The following is a 17,938-nucleotide window of genomic DNA, read 5'->3' as shown; positions in this document are numbered from 1 at the left end:
TCCAAGGCCCAGCCGGCCACCGCCTCCAGCAGGCCTGACAGGGTGGCTGCTGGTGCGCTAGGTGGCCGGTACACCAGCCAGACAGCCAAGCTCACCTCGGAGCCCCACACTAGGCCAACACATTCAATGCCGGGAATCGATGGCGGTGGTAGAGCCCTGAAAGAACAGTCTTCCCGGATTAATAATGCCACCCCTCCCCCCCGGCCCACAGTCCGTGACTGGTGGAGGACGGAGAAACCCGGGGGCGCCATCTCTCGTAAGGTAACAGTCACCCCTTCGCGCACCCAGGTCTCCGTCACACAAGCCAGGTCGACCCCCTGCGAGATGATGAAATCTCGCAGGGTGGCGGTTTTGTTGCCTATAGACCTGGCATTGCACAACACCAGTGACGGAGGTGAGTAATCCTTGCTCACCCTACCCTCGTCTCTCGGGATGGGGCGCAGATTGGAAGGGGTACGAGCATATCCGTATCTCGATCCCCTTCGCCTATGCCATCTGCCCCCACCGCCATACCTCCCTCGCCCCTCCACAGTAGGAATCCCAGGCCTCATACTCGCCTCCATTTACAAAGTATAAAAGCAAACAAACAAACAAATAGAGAAAAAAAAGAAAAAAAACAATTACACCAAAGCAAAACCAATCCCCACCCCACTCAACAAACCGTCCCACCCCAACCCAAAATAAAACAAAACAAATAAGAATACATGGATAAAAAACCACCGTTTCTGGTGGTACAACAAAGTAAAAAATAAAAACACTTTTAAAACACTTTAAAATATATAACACGATTAAACATTTGCTGCCACAGCAGCAGTGTCCTTCGAGTTGTGATGGTGGTGAGTCTGGGGCCCGCCCCCAGGCCCAAGGTGGAGAATGGGCTTGCAGGGGGAGCGGTCCTCCCCCAGACTCACCGGCAGAGCGGCAGCAGCGATGTCCCGAGGCCTCCTTGGGGCCTTATATGCTGAGGTGGAGTCTGGGGCCCACTCCCAGGCCCAAGGTGGAGAATGGGCTTGCAGGGGGAGCGGTCCTCCCCAAGAGATACTTAACTGTAGAGTTGGCATGCGTGTGAGGCAGGGTGAAGCACCCACTTTAGGCGACGGAAGCACAAGAGGCAGAGCTCTGCCCACCATGCCACTTCTGTCACCACCAGAATGCCCTGTTCTCACCAGTGAGATGGAGATGTTCCCTGCCCCCAGGGCAGAGAAACCAAGCAGCAACGCCATGCGGAACAGCTTGGCTCCTGCCGAGTTCAGCAAGAGCTGGGGTGTTTCTTTGTGCAGCGTTGCCACTAAGGTGGTAAAACGGGCTGGGCTGCCCCTGCTTAACTGGTAGCCATACAATAGTGATCTGGGTTCGCCTGTTGATGATATAACTGATACACAGAAGATTTAATTCTTCTGTGCTACTTGAAGAGGAAATACTTAGTTAAAGAATGGCTCTCCTCCCCTTTTATGGTTCCCATTTCCCATGCCTCCTATCACGGTCGCCACCTTGTTTTCCTTCAGCAGACAGGAATGCTGGCCAAGCCCGATGGATGGTAAATGTGGGTGCCTGATTGCAATCCCTTACGTGCCTAGTTGCAAGTAAGCCCCGCTGATTTCAGTGAACTTCCTCCTTGAAAAGTTTGTATAATATTATAGCCTAAGGCAGCAGAATTCAAGTGACTTTCTAGGTTAATTGGAAATTCCTCTGCAGGACCAAAGCTGGTCTTTGGTTGGTTCAGGGTATGATGGCAGTTGTGCCACTCCTCTGCTTTCCAATTTGCTTCCTGTTATGCCAGACAAGTGACTGAAACCAAAAGCTGTGTGTGTGCCACAAACTTAAAAACACACTGCACAGTGTAAAAGTTCTTCAATTAAAGCCTGGTCATCTGGCAATGCATTGCATGTAATACTGAGCACCTTGGAGGAAGGCTATTTATACAAATGCAGCATAAATTAGTATAATTCTGCGTTTAATAGTCACTGAAAGCCAAATCTACTGCCCTTATATTCTCTTAGCTCCATGTTTGCATGTGGATATTTTGATGATTTTTTTAAAGTTAAAAATATGCTTTGGTGCTTGGCAGAAATGGTGTAATACTAATGCTCAAATCCTTTTCTTCTCCAATGCCGTAGGAGGAGAAAAGATACAAGGAAACTTTTGAGGTGTTGGAAAACGCTCTATCAACATATATAGGAACTACAGTGGGAAACTTGGCTGACAAGTTCGAGAAATTGAAAGAAGCTAGGTATAGTGTACATTTCTCCTCCTCAACTAAAACATATTTCCCAGCGATGGGTTTCTGTTGTGAATCCCAATTTTTAAAAGGTTCTTCTCAAAAAAACAAACCTTGTTCTAGCATTGTTTGGAGAAGAGCCTCAATCATTTTGTCGTTTAAAAAATGGTTTTTTTTTTATTTGTCATTTTAATGCAGTAGAACAGTGTTTGATTGCCAGTAATAGTCAGAGAGTTCAGATTTTAGCTGTGTTTCAGTGACATATTCCCTGCCTTTTGAAGTTGAGTCACTGGCTGGAGGCTTTTTTCCCTGAAAAGTGCATACAACTCAAGGAGGAAGTGAGGAAGAGCATCTCTCTTCCAATATCCTCCTTGGACAGCTGATGGTTGTCCAAGACTCTTTGTACTTCTGAAATGTTTATCTTCACTGGCATGAAGTTTAGGTGTTGCAGGCAAGGATCCTATTTCTTACACCCCATGTGCTGTCAGAAATGTATGGCTCAGCCTTCCTGGTAGGAGCTGGGAAGCTACTTCCTAATAGCTTGAGCTGTTCCAGTGACTGCTGCCCAAACAGCCAAGGGCATAGCAATGACACCAAGCCATGAAGTGGACAGGCTGGTGTGCACTGACCTCTCTTTAAGTGAGGGAGCGGAATGCCCACCCCTCTCACCTCTTCGCCCAGGGATCTTGCCTGATGTCCCAGCACCAGATGTAGAATACAGCTTCAGTTGCATCATAGAAATAAAGCTCCTTGAAGTTCCTTGTTTTGGATAAGTGAAGATAGACAGAAGAAGATGATAGACAGGAGAAGAAGGGCCTTGCATGAGAGGCAGGGTAGAGAGGATCTCCCAGGGTGGGAGGCTGAGGGAAGAGGGGGAAGCTCCCAGTTGAAAGCTGGGAGGGTTTACTTTTGTGTGTGTGGAATAAGGGGTATGATACAATTGTGATAGAGGGGTTTGCATTTCCCCCTTTGCTGCTCTTTTCCTTCTCCTTCTCCTTGTTTTTTTTTAATTTTCTCTCTTTAGATTAGCTCAGCTTTTATTGTATTTTATGTGGAAAACTTTGAGTAAAAATTGATTTTTTGAAAAAGGAAAGAAATAAAGCCCCCAGAAGGAAAAGGAAAGAGAAAGTAGTTTGATAATTATGATAGGAAAGGCAAAAAAAACCACAGGTCCGCTGAAGCCCATTGTCATCTCGGGCAAAATTGCTTCCTAGCCCCATCAACTGGTGGCTAATGCTAAATCGATAGCAATGTGCAGCATGGGATAATGCGGTAAAGAAACACAGTGAGTGAGTGGTCAGGCTGGGAATGCAGTGATCAGGTCCCTAGAGAGAGGCCCTACTTTTAATAGGCAGTGAGCCAATGAGAGGGAGAAGTTGCTTCTGGTCTCTTTGGATCGGACATTGCTGCTCCCTCAAATCACCATCTGATTGACTGAAGTCATTCAAAGCTGGCTCTCTCTGTGCTGCCTTCATCTTGATGTGGGGCAGAAAGTTTATCCCGATGTAAATGGGGATCCAGGATGTAATGAAGCTACGGAGTACCATAGGCTAAAGACAGAAAAGAAGGGGACCCTTTCCTATTGGTAAAAGTTATACCTGCACTTATCCCCTATGTCAGTGGTTTGCCCATAAAATAATAGTTCCAAGCAGATAGTTGTTTGGTCGCATACCAGATGGCAGCATTCTGATAGGTAACAGGCTGCCATATATCAAAATTTTGTGTTTTCTTCTTTACAAGGGTGTAAAATCAGACAGTCCAGTCTAACCAGAAAGAAGGCATAAGTTATTACCATTTTAATTAAGCTGCATTTTCCATGATTTTCTGTGATTTTCCTGATAGTTACACACAGAGAGAAAGAGAGAGGTGTGTGTGTATGTATATAAAATAGTCTATTACATATAAAAATGAGAGTACAACTGTTGATAAGGCAGCTTAAATGCTCTATTCATTTTCAAATCCCTTTCACCCAGACAAGTCAGCCTGAATGCTCGTTTTGGAGAAGACCTTTCAGAAGCTATTAAAGTGGTTACCGAAGGAAGCCTTGCTGCTCCCCTGTCCTTGGAAAAACTGGAGAAAATTTGGATCGACTATAAAGCTTTTCAAGAGGAAATATGTGCATGCAAATGTGTGGTATGTAGAATAGCTTGTGCTCTTTTTTGCTGAGGCATAAACTATAATGATCATTTTTGTTTATAGTTTTTTAAAAAAAAGACATTTCTGGAATTAACTTGACATGTGACATGTTCAGTGAAGGGGGATATAATTATGCTAGATCTGAGTTTGCTGAGAGAAGGGGATGCATGGTCTATTATTATAAGAATAATATAATAATTTTCCCATCCCACACAACCCATTGGGCACAGGGTAGCCAAGCAGGGCTTCTGAGTGCTGGAAATTCAGGAGAAAACTAACAGCTCAGGGCTCCCCCCCTTTTTTCTCTGTGGGTCATCCCTTGCATGCAGTACACCTCACACTTTCTCTCCCAAATCCCAAGCCTATAATGTGGTTTTTGCCTGAGAGGGTCATAGAACGTGGCTTGGAAAGGGCCAGATAGCTGAGTTAGAAGTGTTTTGATGAAAGTTTTAAGTAACATAACAACTCTCAAATTAGCCAGGCAGCATGCAGTCAAGGAAAAAATGCCACTTAAAGCTTGGAGACTCTAAGAACTTAGATAAAGCAATCAGACATCCCAAAAGAATGGTAGCTGTTTGTCAACTAGCATACCTTGCACTCCCATCTCTTCCTGCTGCAATGTGACCTGTGCTAGCCTGTATTGCGGGCAGGTAAAAAACCGCAGCACTTGTCGTTCCAGTGATATTGGATTGATGCCAGTACCCTCTTAGTGTGTCTGTGAATGCATTTGCAGATCGGGACTTGCTGGAGAGTTTTTCCTCTTGCAGCTGAAGCCCTTCTTTACATTTGGTAGACACACAAGCACCAGTAAATGTTGGTGGTGATTTAGTAGTCTTTTCCTTATACACCCTTTGTAAACAAACCTTTGGACCAGCCAGAGGCCAGTCTCACAAGCAGTAGTTTGCGTGAATTGTTTTCTCACTTAACTGGATGAGTTGCAGGTACACTTTCCCATGAATATAATATATTCACCTCACTACCTGAAGCAAAGGACAAGAACATTAGATTGTAAAAATAATTTCTTTTCTCCCAGCTGTCACAGAGCTTGTTTCTTATGAGTGTGTATCTGTAGCAGTCCAGGTGGTAGTAGTTCTGTAGCCCAGATGCTCTTGCCATACAAGTAGGATCAGTAGGCTGCAAAATGTTCGAGAGCATCAACCAGGACAGTAATCGGAAGCTGCTGTCTTTGCTCTTCATCTGTAGTTAGCAAAGGAAGAGCTCTACTTAAGTCCTTGAGAAACTGTTGGCTTGCTTAAGTATACACTGAAGCCTGACTGCATCTGAGCCTAGTGATTTTTCTAGCTGCCTTCTGTGTCAGTAGCTCTGTAATTGCAGACAGCAACCGGAAAGATGCCTCAGCGCTCCCTTTGCATTCTGGGCTTGGTTTAGTTAGGTGGAGGTAAATTAGAGCATTCTCAGATGGATCCCTCTCTAGAAAACTGAGCTACACAGAAAACACAGTTTCTAAAGTAAAGACTACCTCTTAAACAATGAAAAGAACACTTGGCCTTACCTGTGAAGGGGATACCATGCACATGTAAGAAGCCACAATGATAGTAGATTACAGGCACATGGGATTAGATCGTTTACTACTCCCTAACCCAGCTCCCATAGTTCTTCCTTTTTAAAAAAATCCTCTCCCAGGATGCAAATGGCAGCCTCCTGAGGCTAGATGGCATGCAGTTAATTGTGCTTTCTTCTCTAGGTGGCTACTACTGGGATAGTTTGTTCCCTTATGGCTTTGGCATAAATACACCAGAATCAGTTTTGAAAACATTATAATAACTGCTTTCATGGGATGAGGAAGGATAGGGATGTAATTTGTTTCTAGCAAATTCACATTGGGGACAGCCAGCTTTGGTTGTTGATTGCCCAGATGTAGTTTCCCCCGAGTTAAGTCTGGGAAAGATCGTGCACCTGAACAAAATGCAGCAAGTGTGCTTCCAGAAAGAGACCACTGCTCTTAGATGTTTAGTGTGCACTTTACGGTTCAAATGCAAGATTGTGTGAAAGTTAAGTTAATTTTTGCATGATTTGGCTCACCACATACTCAGTAGTCTATTGCCTTGTGAGTGAATTAAGAGAGTTTCGGGGGGTTTATTCCTGATCTTGCTTTTCCCTTCAACACAGGACAAAGTGCAGAGCTTGATTCAACGTAGAAATGAAGTGCAGCAGAACCTGTATTCTACAGTGCAAGAATATATTATGGAAGTGGATGATTTACCCCTTTCAGAGCGCTTGGAAACATTGCAGGTTGGGAACAGAGCTGCATGCATATCCTATCTGTGCACTATTTTGTTTTTTTAAAGTCGGCCACCTTGTGTCAAAACAGTGTTATGCTGGTAATGTCCCGTACATGGTAACATGATAGGACATCCTACCGGACATTTCCTTGCTTCTGAAGGTATATTGATATCACATTCTGCTGTGTCTGGTGTCTTACTGGAGAATGGTGGAAGCAGAGGGTGTTACTTATTCCTGTTCCCCAATGCTAAGTCCACAAAGGCTAGAAAATATACATAAAGTAGAACTTCATGTGAAATGTTACATGCTGTTAATCAGTCTAGGTGCTCTTTGAAATAGATGTGTAGGATGAGACATGAACCAATTGTATGCTTTGTGCCTATCTATAAAATAGGTAAAGGGACCCCTGACTATTAGGTCCAGTCGCGGACGACTCTGGGGTTGCGGTGCTCATCTTGCTTTATTGGCCGAGGGAGCCGGCGTACAGCTTCCGGGTCATGTGGCCAGCATGACTAAGCCGCTTCTGGCGAACCAGAGCCGCGCACGGAAACGCCGTTTACCTTCCCGCTGGAGTGGTTTCTATTTACCTACTTGCACTTCGTGCTTTCGAACTGCTAGGTTGGCAGGAACAGGGACTGAGCAGCGGGAGCTCACCGCGTTGCAGGGATTCGAACCACCAACCTTCTGATCGGCAAGCTCTAGGTGCTGTGGCTTAACCCACAGCACCACCTGCGTCCCATTTATAAAATAGGTAGTGTCTTTTACTCAGCATATCGTAGTCTCTTAAAACATTTCTGCATCCATTTGAGTTACACAAAGGTCACTGCATCTGGCATAGCCGATGAGGAAATTTTTCTCTAGTGCGGTACAGTACAGCAAATGTTATGTTAATCTATGCCCACGAGGTGGCAGCCTACAAACACTTTGCTGAGCTGCAGCAAACATACATTTTACTGTGTGTCTGACAAGCCTTTATAAAATTCATTGATAGAATTTTATTCTATGATAAATCAATGATTTATAAGTCTGGTGTTCATGACAGTTTGAACCCCAAGACATAGCGGGCAGTTTGCAGCACTCTCAGCAACAATGCCCCCCTGCCAAAAAACCCTGTTGCATCAACTCTTGGAAATGGGCATATGAAATCACTTTTATGTTGCAGGATGTATAAAAACATACTTCAGGACAGCAATTTTCACTATTTTTTTCCTTCCTAGGATGTGCCCAAATTTCTCTCCCTACTGCTTTGTAAAATATGTATTTACCACAGTTCCAAAATTACTCAGTTATTTTTTAAAAAAAATTATAGCAGGGGTCCTTCGCTGTTGTCAGGGTTGTGTGTTCAAAGGTAGCATGGTGTCTTTGGGCATCAGATTGGGGACCAGAGATTTGGGCTGTCAGAAATGTTCCATCTCCATCCTTCCTCTCTCGTGGCCGTTTTGCTTAGATACTTTGACATGTTTTCATATCTTGGGGACTTGTTCCAGCCTCTTGATTTAAGGACCGTGTTGCATTACAAGTGAACCCAGTTTTCTTCAGGTCGCTTGATACACTTGGAAGTCCAGGGACAGTTGGAGGGGGGAGAGCACAGACTAAGCTGGTTCCCTCCTCCCCAAGAACCATTAGAGAAATGCTCATATAACAAAGTCCCCAAGGCCCAAGGTGTCTTTGTTTCATTTTATAGTATATTCAATATAGTCTTCTCCTACTTTCAGTCTCTGCTCCCCAATCCTGTTGTTCTTTACTTTTATATTCCACAGAAATTGCAAGATTCCTTGGAAGTCGTATATGGTCAGGTTTATGAAGCAGAGAGTTCTGAAGGAGCTTTTGAGAAGTTTGCCGAGTGGAAAAACATTAAGTTGGAGGAATTCAGTAGTGTCAGAAATGCCACAGATGCATCTCTGCAAAATTTGGTGACCTGTTTCAGCAGGATAATCCAGGTAAAGACAATGTTACTTTGACTTAAGACAGGCCTTGATTTCACATGTGTGAAAAAAGAGAGAATTGCTTTTTGGCTCCTTCCTTATCAACCCTATACAGTCCCTGACAGATTACCTTGAGGGAACATGACCCTTGGGCAGAAAAACAGCTGCCCACCCTTGTAGTGGGTATAATGTTAGACTAGGATCTAGGAGACCAGGATTCTAATTCCCACTCAACCATGAAATTCACCGGGTGAACTTGGGCCAGCCACCATCTGTCAGCCTAAACTACCTCACAGGGCTATTAAAGGGAAGGTGTGGGTAGAAATAATAAAAAAGCAAAGTTCAGTTCATGAACTTATTTTGTAAAAGCCGTGGCTGAGTGACTACATTTAGCTGCAGAGGGGGGACAATTCGTGGCCCTGCAAGTTTTCCCTTCTATGGTTAATGATATCTCTTGGACAGGGATTTGGATCAAGCCTATATGGTAGGGTGGGGAAGAATATTGGGCTTTTCCTACACTCTGACTTTAACCCAGATAAGGACCTTTTGTCATTGCTTTTTTTTTGGGGGGGGGGTCACATTGGGAGGTTCAAATGTGGAGCTCCAACAATAACGTGTAACTTGGCCCTTTGACATTAGCTATCTAAATTGAGATTTGCTGGCCAATGATTCTGTTTTGTTTTTTTTTGGTAATGGAACATGGGAAGGGTTACTCTGACGAATGGATACTTGGCCATTTCCCTTTCTGCTATTGTTTTGGCTCTTACTTTGGGCAGATTTTTGTGTTAAAATATGAAACGAACCCGTGTTTATCATTAAGTGGATACATTGTTGGGTTATACTTGGGAAGCTTTCTAGGAACTTGAAAGGTGAAGTGGGAACATAGCATTCGTGTGATGTAGCATACGCATTGGAGCAGCTGATAGAACATTCTTTCACCACTCTGGATTTGATGACTAGGGAAGCTCCTATTACAGTCTTTGCTCCGTAACCTTTGACTGCGTGATCCACTTTTATATAATCATCCTTCCAAAATAAAAATAAAAATTCTGGGGCAGCTTACAGCATTCATGATAATGATTGATGATCACTTCTAAGCACATATAAGTTCTTTATAGAGCTTTAAAAAAATCAAATACTGTCCCTGCCTGCATGCTCACAATTTAGACATGAGGCAAAAGGAAATATAAATGTGGAGGGTAGAGGAAAACAAGCATTGGAGCAGAATGTTCTCTTTGGCAGGAAGGGGAGAGAGGCAAGCCTCCTGCAACTGCTGCTTCTCTGGGCGATGGATGGGGTCAGACTGACCTCCGTTTTCCCATTACTTTCTTCCTCTGAGGCAGATATCGCAGTCATCTTTTGTTCCTTGGCTGGTGACAGAGACCGGAGTGTGCTTTCCTTCTGTTCTGCAGCATCAGGACAATTTACAACAAAATCACCAAATATAATCGTTCATGCACCTTCTACAATCTCATGTTCTTTAGCACTAAGCAGCAGTAGAATGTATGTGTTCCTGTGCAACTGGACGACACACACATTATTAAAATTCACAAATAAAAGTGCTGGTGACTCGAAGTTTTTAGTAAAGAAGCAGGAAACGTATGACTGCCTAAAGCTTTAAAGGGACAGCATCTGACACAGCTCTAGAGGGAGGGTGTTCCACATTTTGGGGGCCATTATTTACTTTGCCAACACTGTTAATATTTGTATAGATAACTCCTTTTCTCTCTTAACTATTTACCTTCCAAGTTCTTTGACATGACGTCAGGCATACTTTTGAAATCTGAGGATGTAGGTGACAACATAGATGACGTTCTCAAGAATGCCGAGTTGATCATTTCTCAAGAACTGAACATTTTTCTAACTGTAAGTTAGCTTTCTTTTGTTACAGTACTTTTGTAATGGCTTCGTGTCTTTTGGGTAAAAGCCATGTCTGAAATTTCCAGTGGAATATTAGAAGCAGGATTTTCTGCAACAAAATTCCTCAGTCCTAGTCAAATACTGAAAGACCATAGCCACAAATCTACCAGCTAATTTAACATGGTGGCCTGTAAGCTAAAATCTCACTTTGAGAGGGCGTGGGAGTTGCGAGTTGCCATCTTTCCTGTGTTTACTTAACTAGTTTGTCCCTGAATTGAAGCCAGAAGCTTTCTTCTCCCCTTCTGCTTGGGGCCTAAATGGATGGGGGTGGAATTGAATTTGATAGTCACTAACTTCTCCAGGCCCATTTTCTCCCTTGTTCCTTGTCTTCCTTGCGGCTGAAGAAGTAGCAAGGTCTTTTTCTCCGTCTGCCCTGAGGCCATCATGAGGGTTTGAGTAACTTGCTTCAGAGTATGAATGCACCTTGCCGTGCTCGTCTTCTGAGCCCGGCAGGTCAGGCTGTGACTAACCCCCATTGTGGGGATCTAATGAGGCAGTGATTTCCACCCTGCCTGGAGCAATCACGGTCATTGCCACTGGGGGTGTGAAGCGGTGGACCCCTCCCCCCGCGGTTGTGGTCCCAGGGTTCCCTGTTAAAGGGGTTATTTGAGGAGAGGCATTAGTCATACGGCAATAGGTTGTCATGGCTCTCTCCTGTGACGGCGGTGAAATGCAGGTTGGGCTTGAACAGACGTTCTCCAGAGCCAGCCCAAACCCCACTCGTTCTGGATAATCCTGATGTTCCCCAGCTCCCTGGCCGGGGACTGGGAGGGATAAACGCCCAATGCCTAAGCCAAGGTATCCCTACATCTGAAGTCTTAATAAAGTTTTGGCCAATTTTAATACCATAACATAGTCATTATTCCACCTGGGGGTCACCTGGGGTTGGGGGGACTCCGCCTGTCCACACAATTATTGCCATTTCTGTTCGGCTGCAGTTCAGCTTCCACCGAAATGTATGTTGTTTGTCTTGCAATCAGCTATGGCCAAAACTAAACTGTTTATATAACCAATTTCAACGCATTTCAGTGGAGAGGGGAAGCGTAAGAACCAATGCAGAAAGTAACAATAATTTACATGTTTGCAGACTAAGAAAATAATTATAGTGAGTGCCATGATATTCTTAGACATCCCTACCCCAGAGTAAGCTGCATAGTGCCCTATTATCTCCAGGAGCCAAGTGCCTTGCTCCAGCTAGGGAAGACCACTTAACGCAAGTAGGCTTCCATGCTGTTGTTGCTTGCTGGATCAGCGATTGCAGAAATTAATTGGATTCACATCCTAATACACATCAGAGCTCAGTTGCCTTCTATTTGAATAGTGTTGCTTTATATGGAACGTGCATTTGAAAAGCTGCTTAGTTTTGCTTAGCCTTATTTCTTCCTTCTCTGAAAATATATTTCATGACTTTATAACTGTACCTGGAAAGCAATAAAAATATTTTTTTTAAAAAAATGAAAATATATTTCATGGCCTGCCAGACTTAAAACTTTATTATGAATCAGCCGCTTTTTGCTGGCTGAGAGAATGGATGCTTCTTGAAAACACGGACATTTTGGATTTGGAAGGTTTCAATAATGTATTTGGTTGGCATGCATATTTGTGGTATGATAAGGTTAAAGCACACAAAGTGTTTAAAGACCATATAGTAAGAAAAGCACTGTTTAATGTCTGGATAAGATATAAGGATTTGCTAGAAAATAAAACCCCAAGATGGTTGTCACCAATGGAAGCAAAGGCTCAGAAAAAACTCAATATGGAGGCCAAATGGCCGAAGTATTGGGAAATTTTGGAACAAGAAGTATTGGGAAATTTTGGAACAAGAAGTATTGGGAAATTTTGGAACAAGAGGGTGACAGATTAAAACTGCAGAGTTTTGAAAAATTAAAAAACAGAGTACGAGATTGGCTCCATTATTACCAAATAATGGAGGTGTACAATTTGGATAAAAAAATTGGCTTCCAGATGGAAAAATCAAAGTTGGAAACAGAATTGTTAGACCCTAAAGTTAAGAATTTGTCAAGAATGTATAACTTGCTGTTGAAATGGAATACTCAAGATGAAATGGTGAAATCTGCTATGATTAAATGGGCACAAGATGTTGGACATAATATTATGATGGCTGACTGGGAACAGTTATGGACCACTGGTATGAAGTTTACGGCATGTAATGCCTTAAAAGAGAATTTAATGAAAATGATTTATAGGTGGTACATAACACCAGTCAAGCTTGCAAAAATCTATCATTTGCCCGATAATAAATGTTGGAAATGTAATGAAACTGAAGGTACATTCTTTCACCTTTGGTGGACATGCCCAAAGATTAAGGCATTCTGGGAGATGATCTATAATGAAATGAAAAAGGTATATAAATATACCTTTCTGAAGAAACCAGAGGCCTTTCTCCTGGGCATGGTCGGCGAACTGGTGTCAAAGAAAGATAGAACTTTATGTACGCTACAACAGCAGCAAGAATACTCACTGTGAAATACTGGAAGACACAAGATCTACCTACCAGGGAAGAATGGCAGATGAAGTTGATGGACTATATGGAACTGACGGAAATGACTGGCAGAATTCGAGACCAGGGAGAAGAGTCGGTGGAAGAAGATTGGAAAAAATTTAAAGTATACTTACAGAAACATTGTAAAATTAATGAGTGTTAGAAGGATGCGGGGATGAATTAACATGGTTTTAGTAGAAATGCAACAAAGAATTAAGTAAAAGTTGATTGATATTGGGTTAAATTGAAAAAAATTAAGGTTAGACCGTTAAAACTATAGAATCAAAATTGAGAAAGATGGGAAAAACTTGCTGAAATAGTGAATTGAACTAGAATACAAAAAAAGGGAGGTGTGAGGAGGTCGATGAAATAAGTTAAGGAAAGGCAAAGGCATGGAGTATTGGATGTGTTTTTTAGCTTCTTTTTTGTCTGTTTTTTTTGCTGTATTATTGTATGGTTTTTATATGTTTTATGTGTTTTGTTATTTTTTTTACTTTATTGTTATTTCTTTTTTTTCTTCTGTAACTTTTAAATGTTTAATAAATATCATTTTAAAAAAAAAGAAAATATATTTCATGGCTCCATACATAATTTCAAATCAAAAGGTGGCTGGACTTAAAATTGACTGTTGAGGGGCAGCAGAACATAACATACCCAAAGACAATAGTAAAATACACAAACTCTGAATGTTTTTGACATGTACTCTACACTTGGTTTTTAATACATTGTTGACTGTTCCAGGTAGAAGAAGCCAAGATAAAAAGCAGCAAACCTCTGATTTACAGTTCAGCTAATGGTTCAATTTGCAGTTCAACTTGTGGTCCTTTTACTGCAGTCTGCTGCAAAACAGGAGTCCACGATTATTAGTGATTGAATCATTTGACAAACTCACCACACCAGAGCTGCTGAACATTGGGGTGGAGGTTGTGTCCCATGGAAATGTCAAACTACATTAATTTAAACTGCTTGGTAGCCTCCACTTATTTTACAAATAAAAACTGATAAGCCTTCCCATTAAGAATAGCCTTCATTCCTATCGGTGTTGAAATCCTCAACCTTCATCTAGCTGCAGGTATGTTATCTGTATGTTTGTGTCTGATTCCATTTAGGAGCTAGATGAAGCAGATAAAAAAATAATCTTGAACGTGTACAGTGAAGTTATGCAGAAGATCAACCAAGAAAGCAATCTCTTAAGCGTTATATATCACAAGTATCTGGACAGCATTGAGGTCAGTTTGTCATACTTGGTTATTTTTTTGTATTCTCAGAATTAAAGCAGACCACGTCTTGAAACTTTAGGAAAGCTTTTCGGTGATACTGTTTCGTCAATGAATTGCCCTTCAGCCACTTCAAAAGAAAAATTGGCTTGTAATTACCCATTAATTACCCAAATGACCCATTAATAGATTCCTCTAAACTAGATATTGTTTTATTGCTGCTAAGACTCGGTTGCTATTTATGACATAAAGATGAGTCTAATGTGTACAAATAGCAATCTTCCTTGAAACTAATTTGAGCAATGAAAACACTGTTCTTTCACTTCCATTTTTTCTTTGTGTTTTTTGTTTTACACTTTAGTTCAAAAAGCAGATAGTGGAGTGGCTGGAGACAAGTCCCAACGTTGACGTTTTGCTACAGATTAAGAAGAGAGTGAAAAAGCTGAAGGCTCAGCTGAGGTGGAAGCTGGTTGAAAAAAACAACTTGGAAGAAGTATGGAAATAAGTGCTGTTTTTAAAAGGCTTTTCTGAAAGATAGAACTAGCGGACGAGGGAGAGCGTTCTGCCCCTGCCGTCCGTTAGGAAACAAAATGGATGGAGTATGTGGGAAAAGCTGGTACTATCTGGCATTTGAGAAATCTCATTTTTTTAACAAAGATGTAATTTATTCACGTAAAACTTAAGGCAAATAAAATCCGAAGGAAAAGTAGATTAAAACTATGTAGATCAGACAGTGTTTCTCTCATTGCTGAGTGGGTGGGATGTCAGCAGTGAGCTTGTGCGATAATGGGCCTATAAAACAATGGGATATCAGATTTTCCTTCTGTGTGTGTGCGCGCGCATGCGTGCTATACTGATTCCACACTGTCTTAGCATGTGCTCTCCTCAGGATATCAATGGCTGCTAGTGATGATGGAGCACATACTGCTTCCATGACCAGAGGCACTATGCCTTTCAATGTTTCGAAGGCTGCCTGCATCCCTTCCGTGCTTCTTGGGTGTTATGATCTGCAGAGGGCACCCTCTTGGGAGTTTTCAGGAATGGCTTCCTGGGTGAGGGGTTTCTCTATGGCAGTGCCTGCGTTGCGGAGCTCTCCTCCCACAGAACTGTCTCCAGATTCTTTATTGTACAGCTTTTGCTGTAGGCTGAAGATGGAAGTCTTTGCCCTGGCCTTTGACAGTTAAGGTGTTTTGCTTGTGGGAGGGACCCACCTCTTTCACAGAGTTTATAAATTTGTCTAGTTCTTTTTAAATCTAGTGGTAAATCTAGAGAGTCCAGTGGAAAGGAAGCAGTTCCTCAAATTTAAGAAACAGAAGCTTGGAACAACAAAAGCACCTTTAAGAGTTTTCTGCTCTCTAATGAGTTCACATTGAAAAGTAGTCTTGGTCTCATCTCAGTTGCAGCAGTATAGGCATCTAAGGCCTCTTTCTGGTGCCACTCTTACATTGAGTTTCCCCATATACTATATTGAGTATACTATAACAAGAAGTTGGCACTATTCATCTTCTTCCGTCCTGTCCTTGTGTGTGTGGTGTTGTGTTGCATGTTATATGTGTGTTGGGCACTGGCACAGAAGTTGCAGTTTACTTTGTTAGGGACAAGTAACCTTTCAATTAAACAGCAGCAGTAATCCAAACCCAGGACAACCTTCTGGGATGTTTTATATCAGGGTGGCCAACTCTGACTTCTCACAGATTCTTCCTCCCCAGCTTTCAGTAGCTTGGCTCCCAAGCTGAACTCAGTGAGCTATTTCTTTCCTGACCCACTGAAGAAGTGGCTGGTAGTTTTGTGAATTAGCCCAGGCATATGAAAACATTTATTAATCCTCGTGAAAAAGTTGTTGTTTCTGAGAAGAAGACATTGGTGACAGTTCAGCCATAGAATTGAGTCCCGGTGCCCTTTCCAACTGGCATTTTAATTTTGTCTCCACACCACTTTCAAGGAGTAAGAAAGGGTATTAACCTAACAGATGGAAAGCAGGAAAGTACATCCAGTAAATCTGGTGGCTCAGGCCTAGGATGTGTTATTGAAAACCAGTAGTTATTCTCAATGTGTAATAAGATGGTTACCTGATACAATAATACCTTAATCCTCTGAGGTGATGATTTTACATTTCTACCTTTTAGTCTGATGATGACAGCGAGCCCAAGATGGCAAAAATAAAAGAAGAAATAACTGGACTAAGAAATAATGTATTTGAGGAAATATACAAGGAACAAGAAGAATACGTAAGTGTTCATTTGAATAAGCACCATTGAAACAAGTAATTACATTGAATAAACTTTTGATTTTTCAGAATGAATTGCATATATTCTTACTGAGTAGGGTGAAGAGGATGATCATTTCTGAATCTAGTGAAGGCATGCTTACGCATGCAACTTGTAAATTTAAAAAGCTATCACGAGCGGAGAAATGGTTATAAACTTCTCTTATCAAAAACCAAGGGCATGTCCCTTTTATGGCTTACTCTGGCTTCAATGCGTTCTCATCCCTGTTCTTTGAATCCATGTACACATGACATTGCCTACAATCCACAGGTTATCTTGTAGTTTCTACTGAAATGCTGTGTTTTGATGTGGTTTTCCCTGGGCCAGCTTTACTCCCTCGTGACTATTCAGTGCATGGCAAATCCCAAGTGTATACAGTTGTACCTTGGAAGTTGAATGGAATCCGTTGGACATCCAAAACGTTTGGAAACCAAAGTGCAGCTTCTGGTTGGCTTCAGGAAGCTCCTGCAGCCAATTCGAAGCTGCGCTGGACGTTTGGGTTCTAAAGAGTGTTTGCAAACCAGAACACTCACTTCCGGGTTTGCGGTGTTTGGGAGCCAAAACGTTTGAGTACCAAGGCGTTCTGAATCCAAGGAACGACACTACTGTGGAAAGGTTTGCTGGGGGAGATGTGTTGTGCAGGAGAAACAAAAACTGAACTATCTCCAGGAGGCAGCTGAGGAGGATAACGGGTGTAGAGTGCCGCAAAGAGGCAAAGAACCAAGGAGTGCAAAGATCGTCGCAACAATTCAGAGCCCAGAATGCACAAGCACCCCCATGCCTCTCATACTACTCTTCCCCCACTTTTAGTCTCTTATTCAGGAGTAAATCCCATGGTTGCAAATGACAAGCACAGGAAGATGATTTTTTTGGGGGGGGCACAGATGTGGGATAACACCTTCAGTAGGAGTGAGTGGAGGGCCTTTACTTTGTGTTCAATGGAGTAGCTGTGTCTTCTGTATCATAAAGTGTATGACTTCTGCATTGGTGAATGAGTATAAATCCAGCAGTACCATGTGAAGAGGAATCTAATTACGTACTGATGCTTATCTGTGAATCACTTCTTCATTTGCAAATTCGCTACTTGCGTGCCACAGGTTAATCTAGTTCCCAACGTATTGCTGTGTTCTGTTTTCATGCTGAGATGGGTATTGCAAAAATTTATCTTTTAATTTAGGAGAAGCTCAATCACTTGGTGCAGAAATGGTTCCCTGAGCTCCCACTTCTTCATCCTGAAGCAGGAATTCTACAATATATGGTAAGAAATATATGGTAAGGGTTGTTTTGTTTTGTTTTGGCATTTCTGGAGAGAAAGGTCTGAGGAAACTCCTAGTGGATATAGGTCAGGAATTACCAGCTTGGTGCCTGTGGGTTCCTGGTTGTTGGCATTCGTGTATTTTTCTGGATTGGTGGGAGTGGAGATGCTTTTCTGAATGTAGGGCAGGTACTCAAGTATTCTTTGTGTGGGAGAGAGTGGGAGAGAGGAGGAATATAGGGATGTGTGGTCT

General features: G+C 42.4%; 1 protein-coding gene across 10 annotated transcripts in view; it reads left to right on the top strand.

The window, feature by feature from the left end:
* The window catches only part of STK31 (serine/threonine kinase 31), a 39,241-nt gene that overhangs the window by 11,801 nt on the left and 9,502 nt on the right, over positions 1–17,938 (top strand). For all 10 annotated transcript variants that reach the window (XM_082193271.1, XM_082193270.1, XM_082193272.1 and 7 more), the window contains 9 exons: positions 2,118–2,230; positions 4,192–4,351; positions 6,485–6,607; positions 8,359–8,538; positions 10,273–10,389; positions 14,056–14,175; positions 14,525–14,656; positions 16,290–16,391; positions 17,608–17,688. In XM_082193271.1, coding sequence (XP_082049397.1) covers positions 2,118–2,230; positions 4,192–4,351; positions 6,485–6,607; positions 8,359–8,538; positions 10,273–10,389; positions 14,056–14,175; positions 14,525–14,656; positions 16,290–16,391; positions 17,608–17,688 — 1,128 coding nt within the window. The remainder of the gene's footprint in view (positions 1–2,117; positions 2,231–4,191; positions 4,352–6,484; positions 6,608–8,358; positions 8,539–10,272; positions 10,390–14,055; positions 14,176–14,524; positions 14,657–16,289; positions 16,392–17,607; positions 17,689–17,938) is intronic.

This window comes from Podarcis vaucheri, assembly GCF_965113315.1.
Source record: "Podarcis vaucheri genome assembly, chromosome: 12".
NCBI lineage: Eukaryota > Metazoa > Chordata > Lepidosauria > Squamata > Lacertidae > Podarcis > Podarcis vaucheri.
Note: the sequence above shows the minus strand (reverse complement) of the source record. Positions and strands in the feature narration are given on the sequence as shown.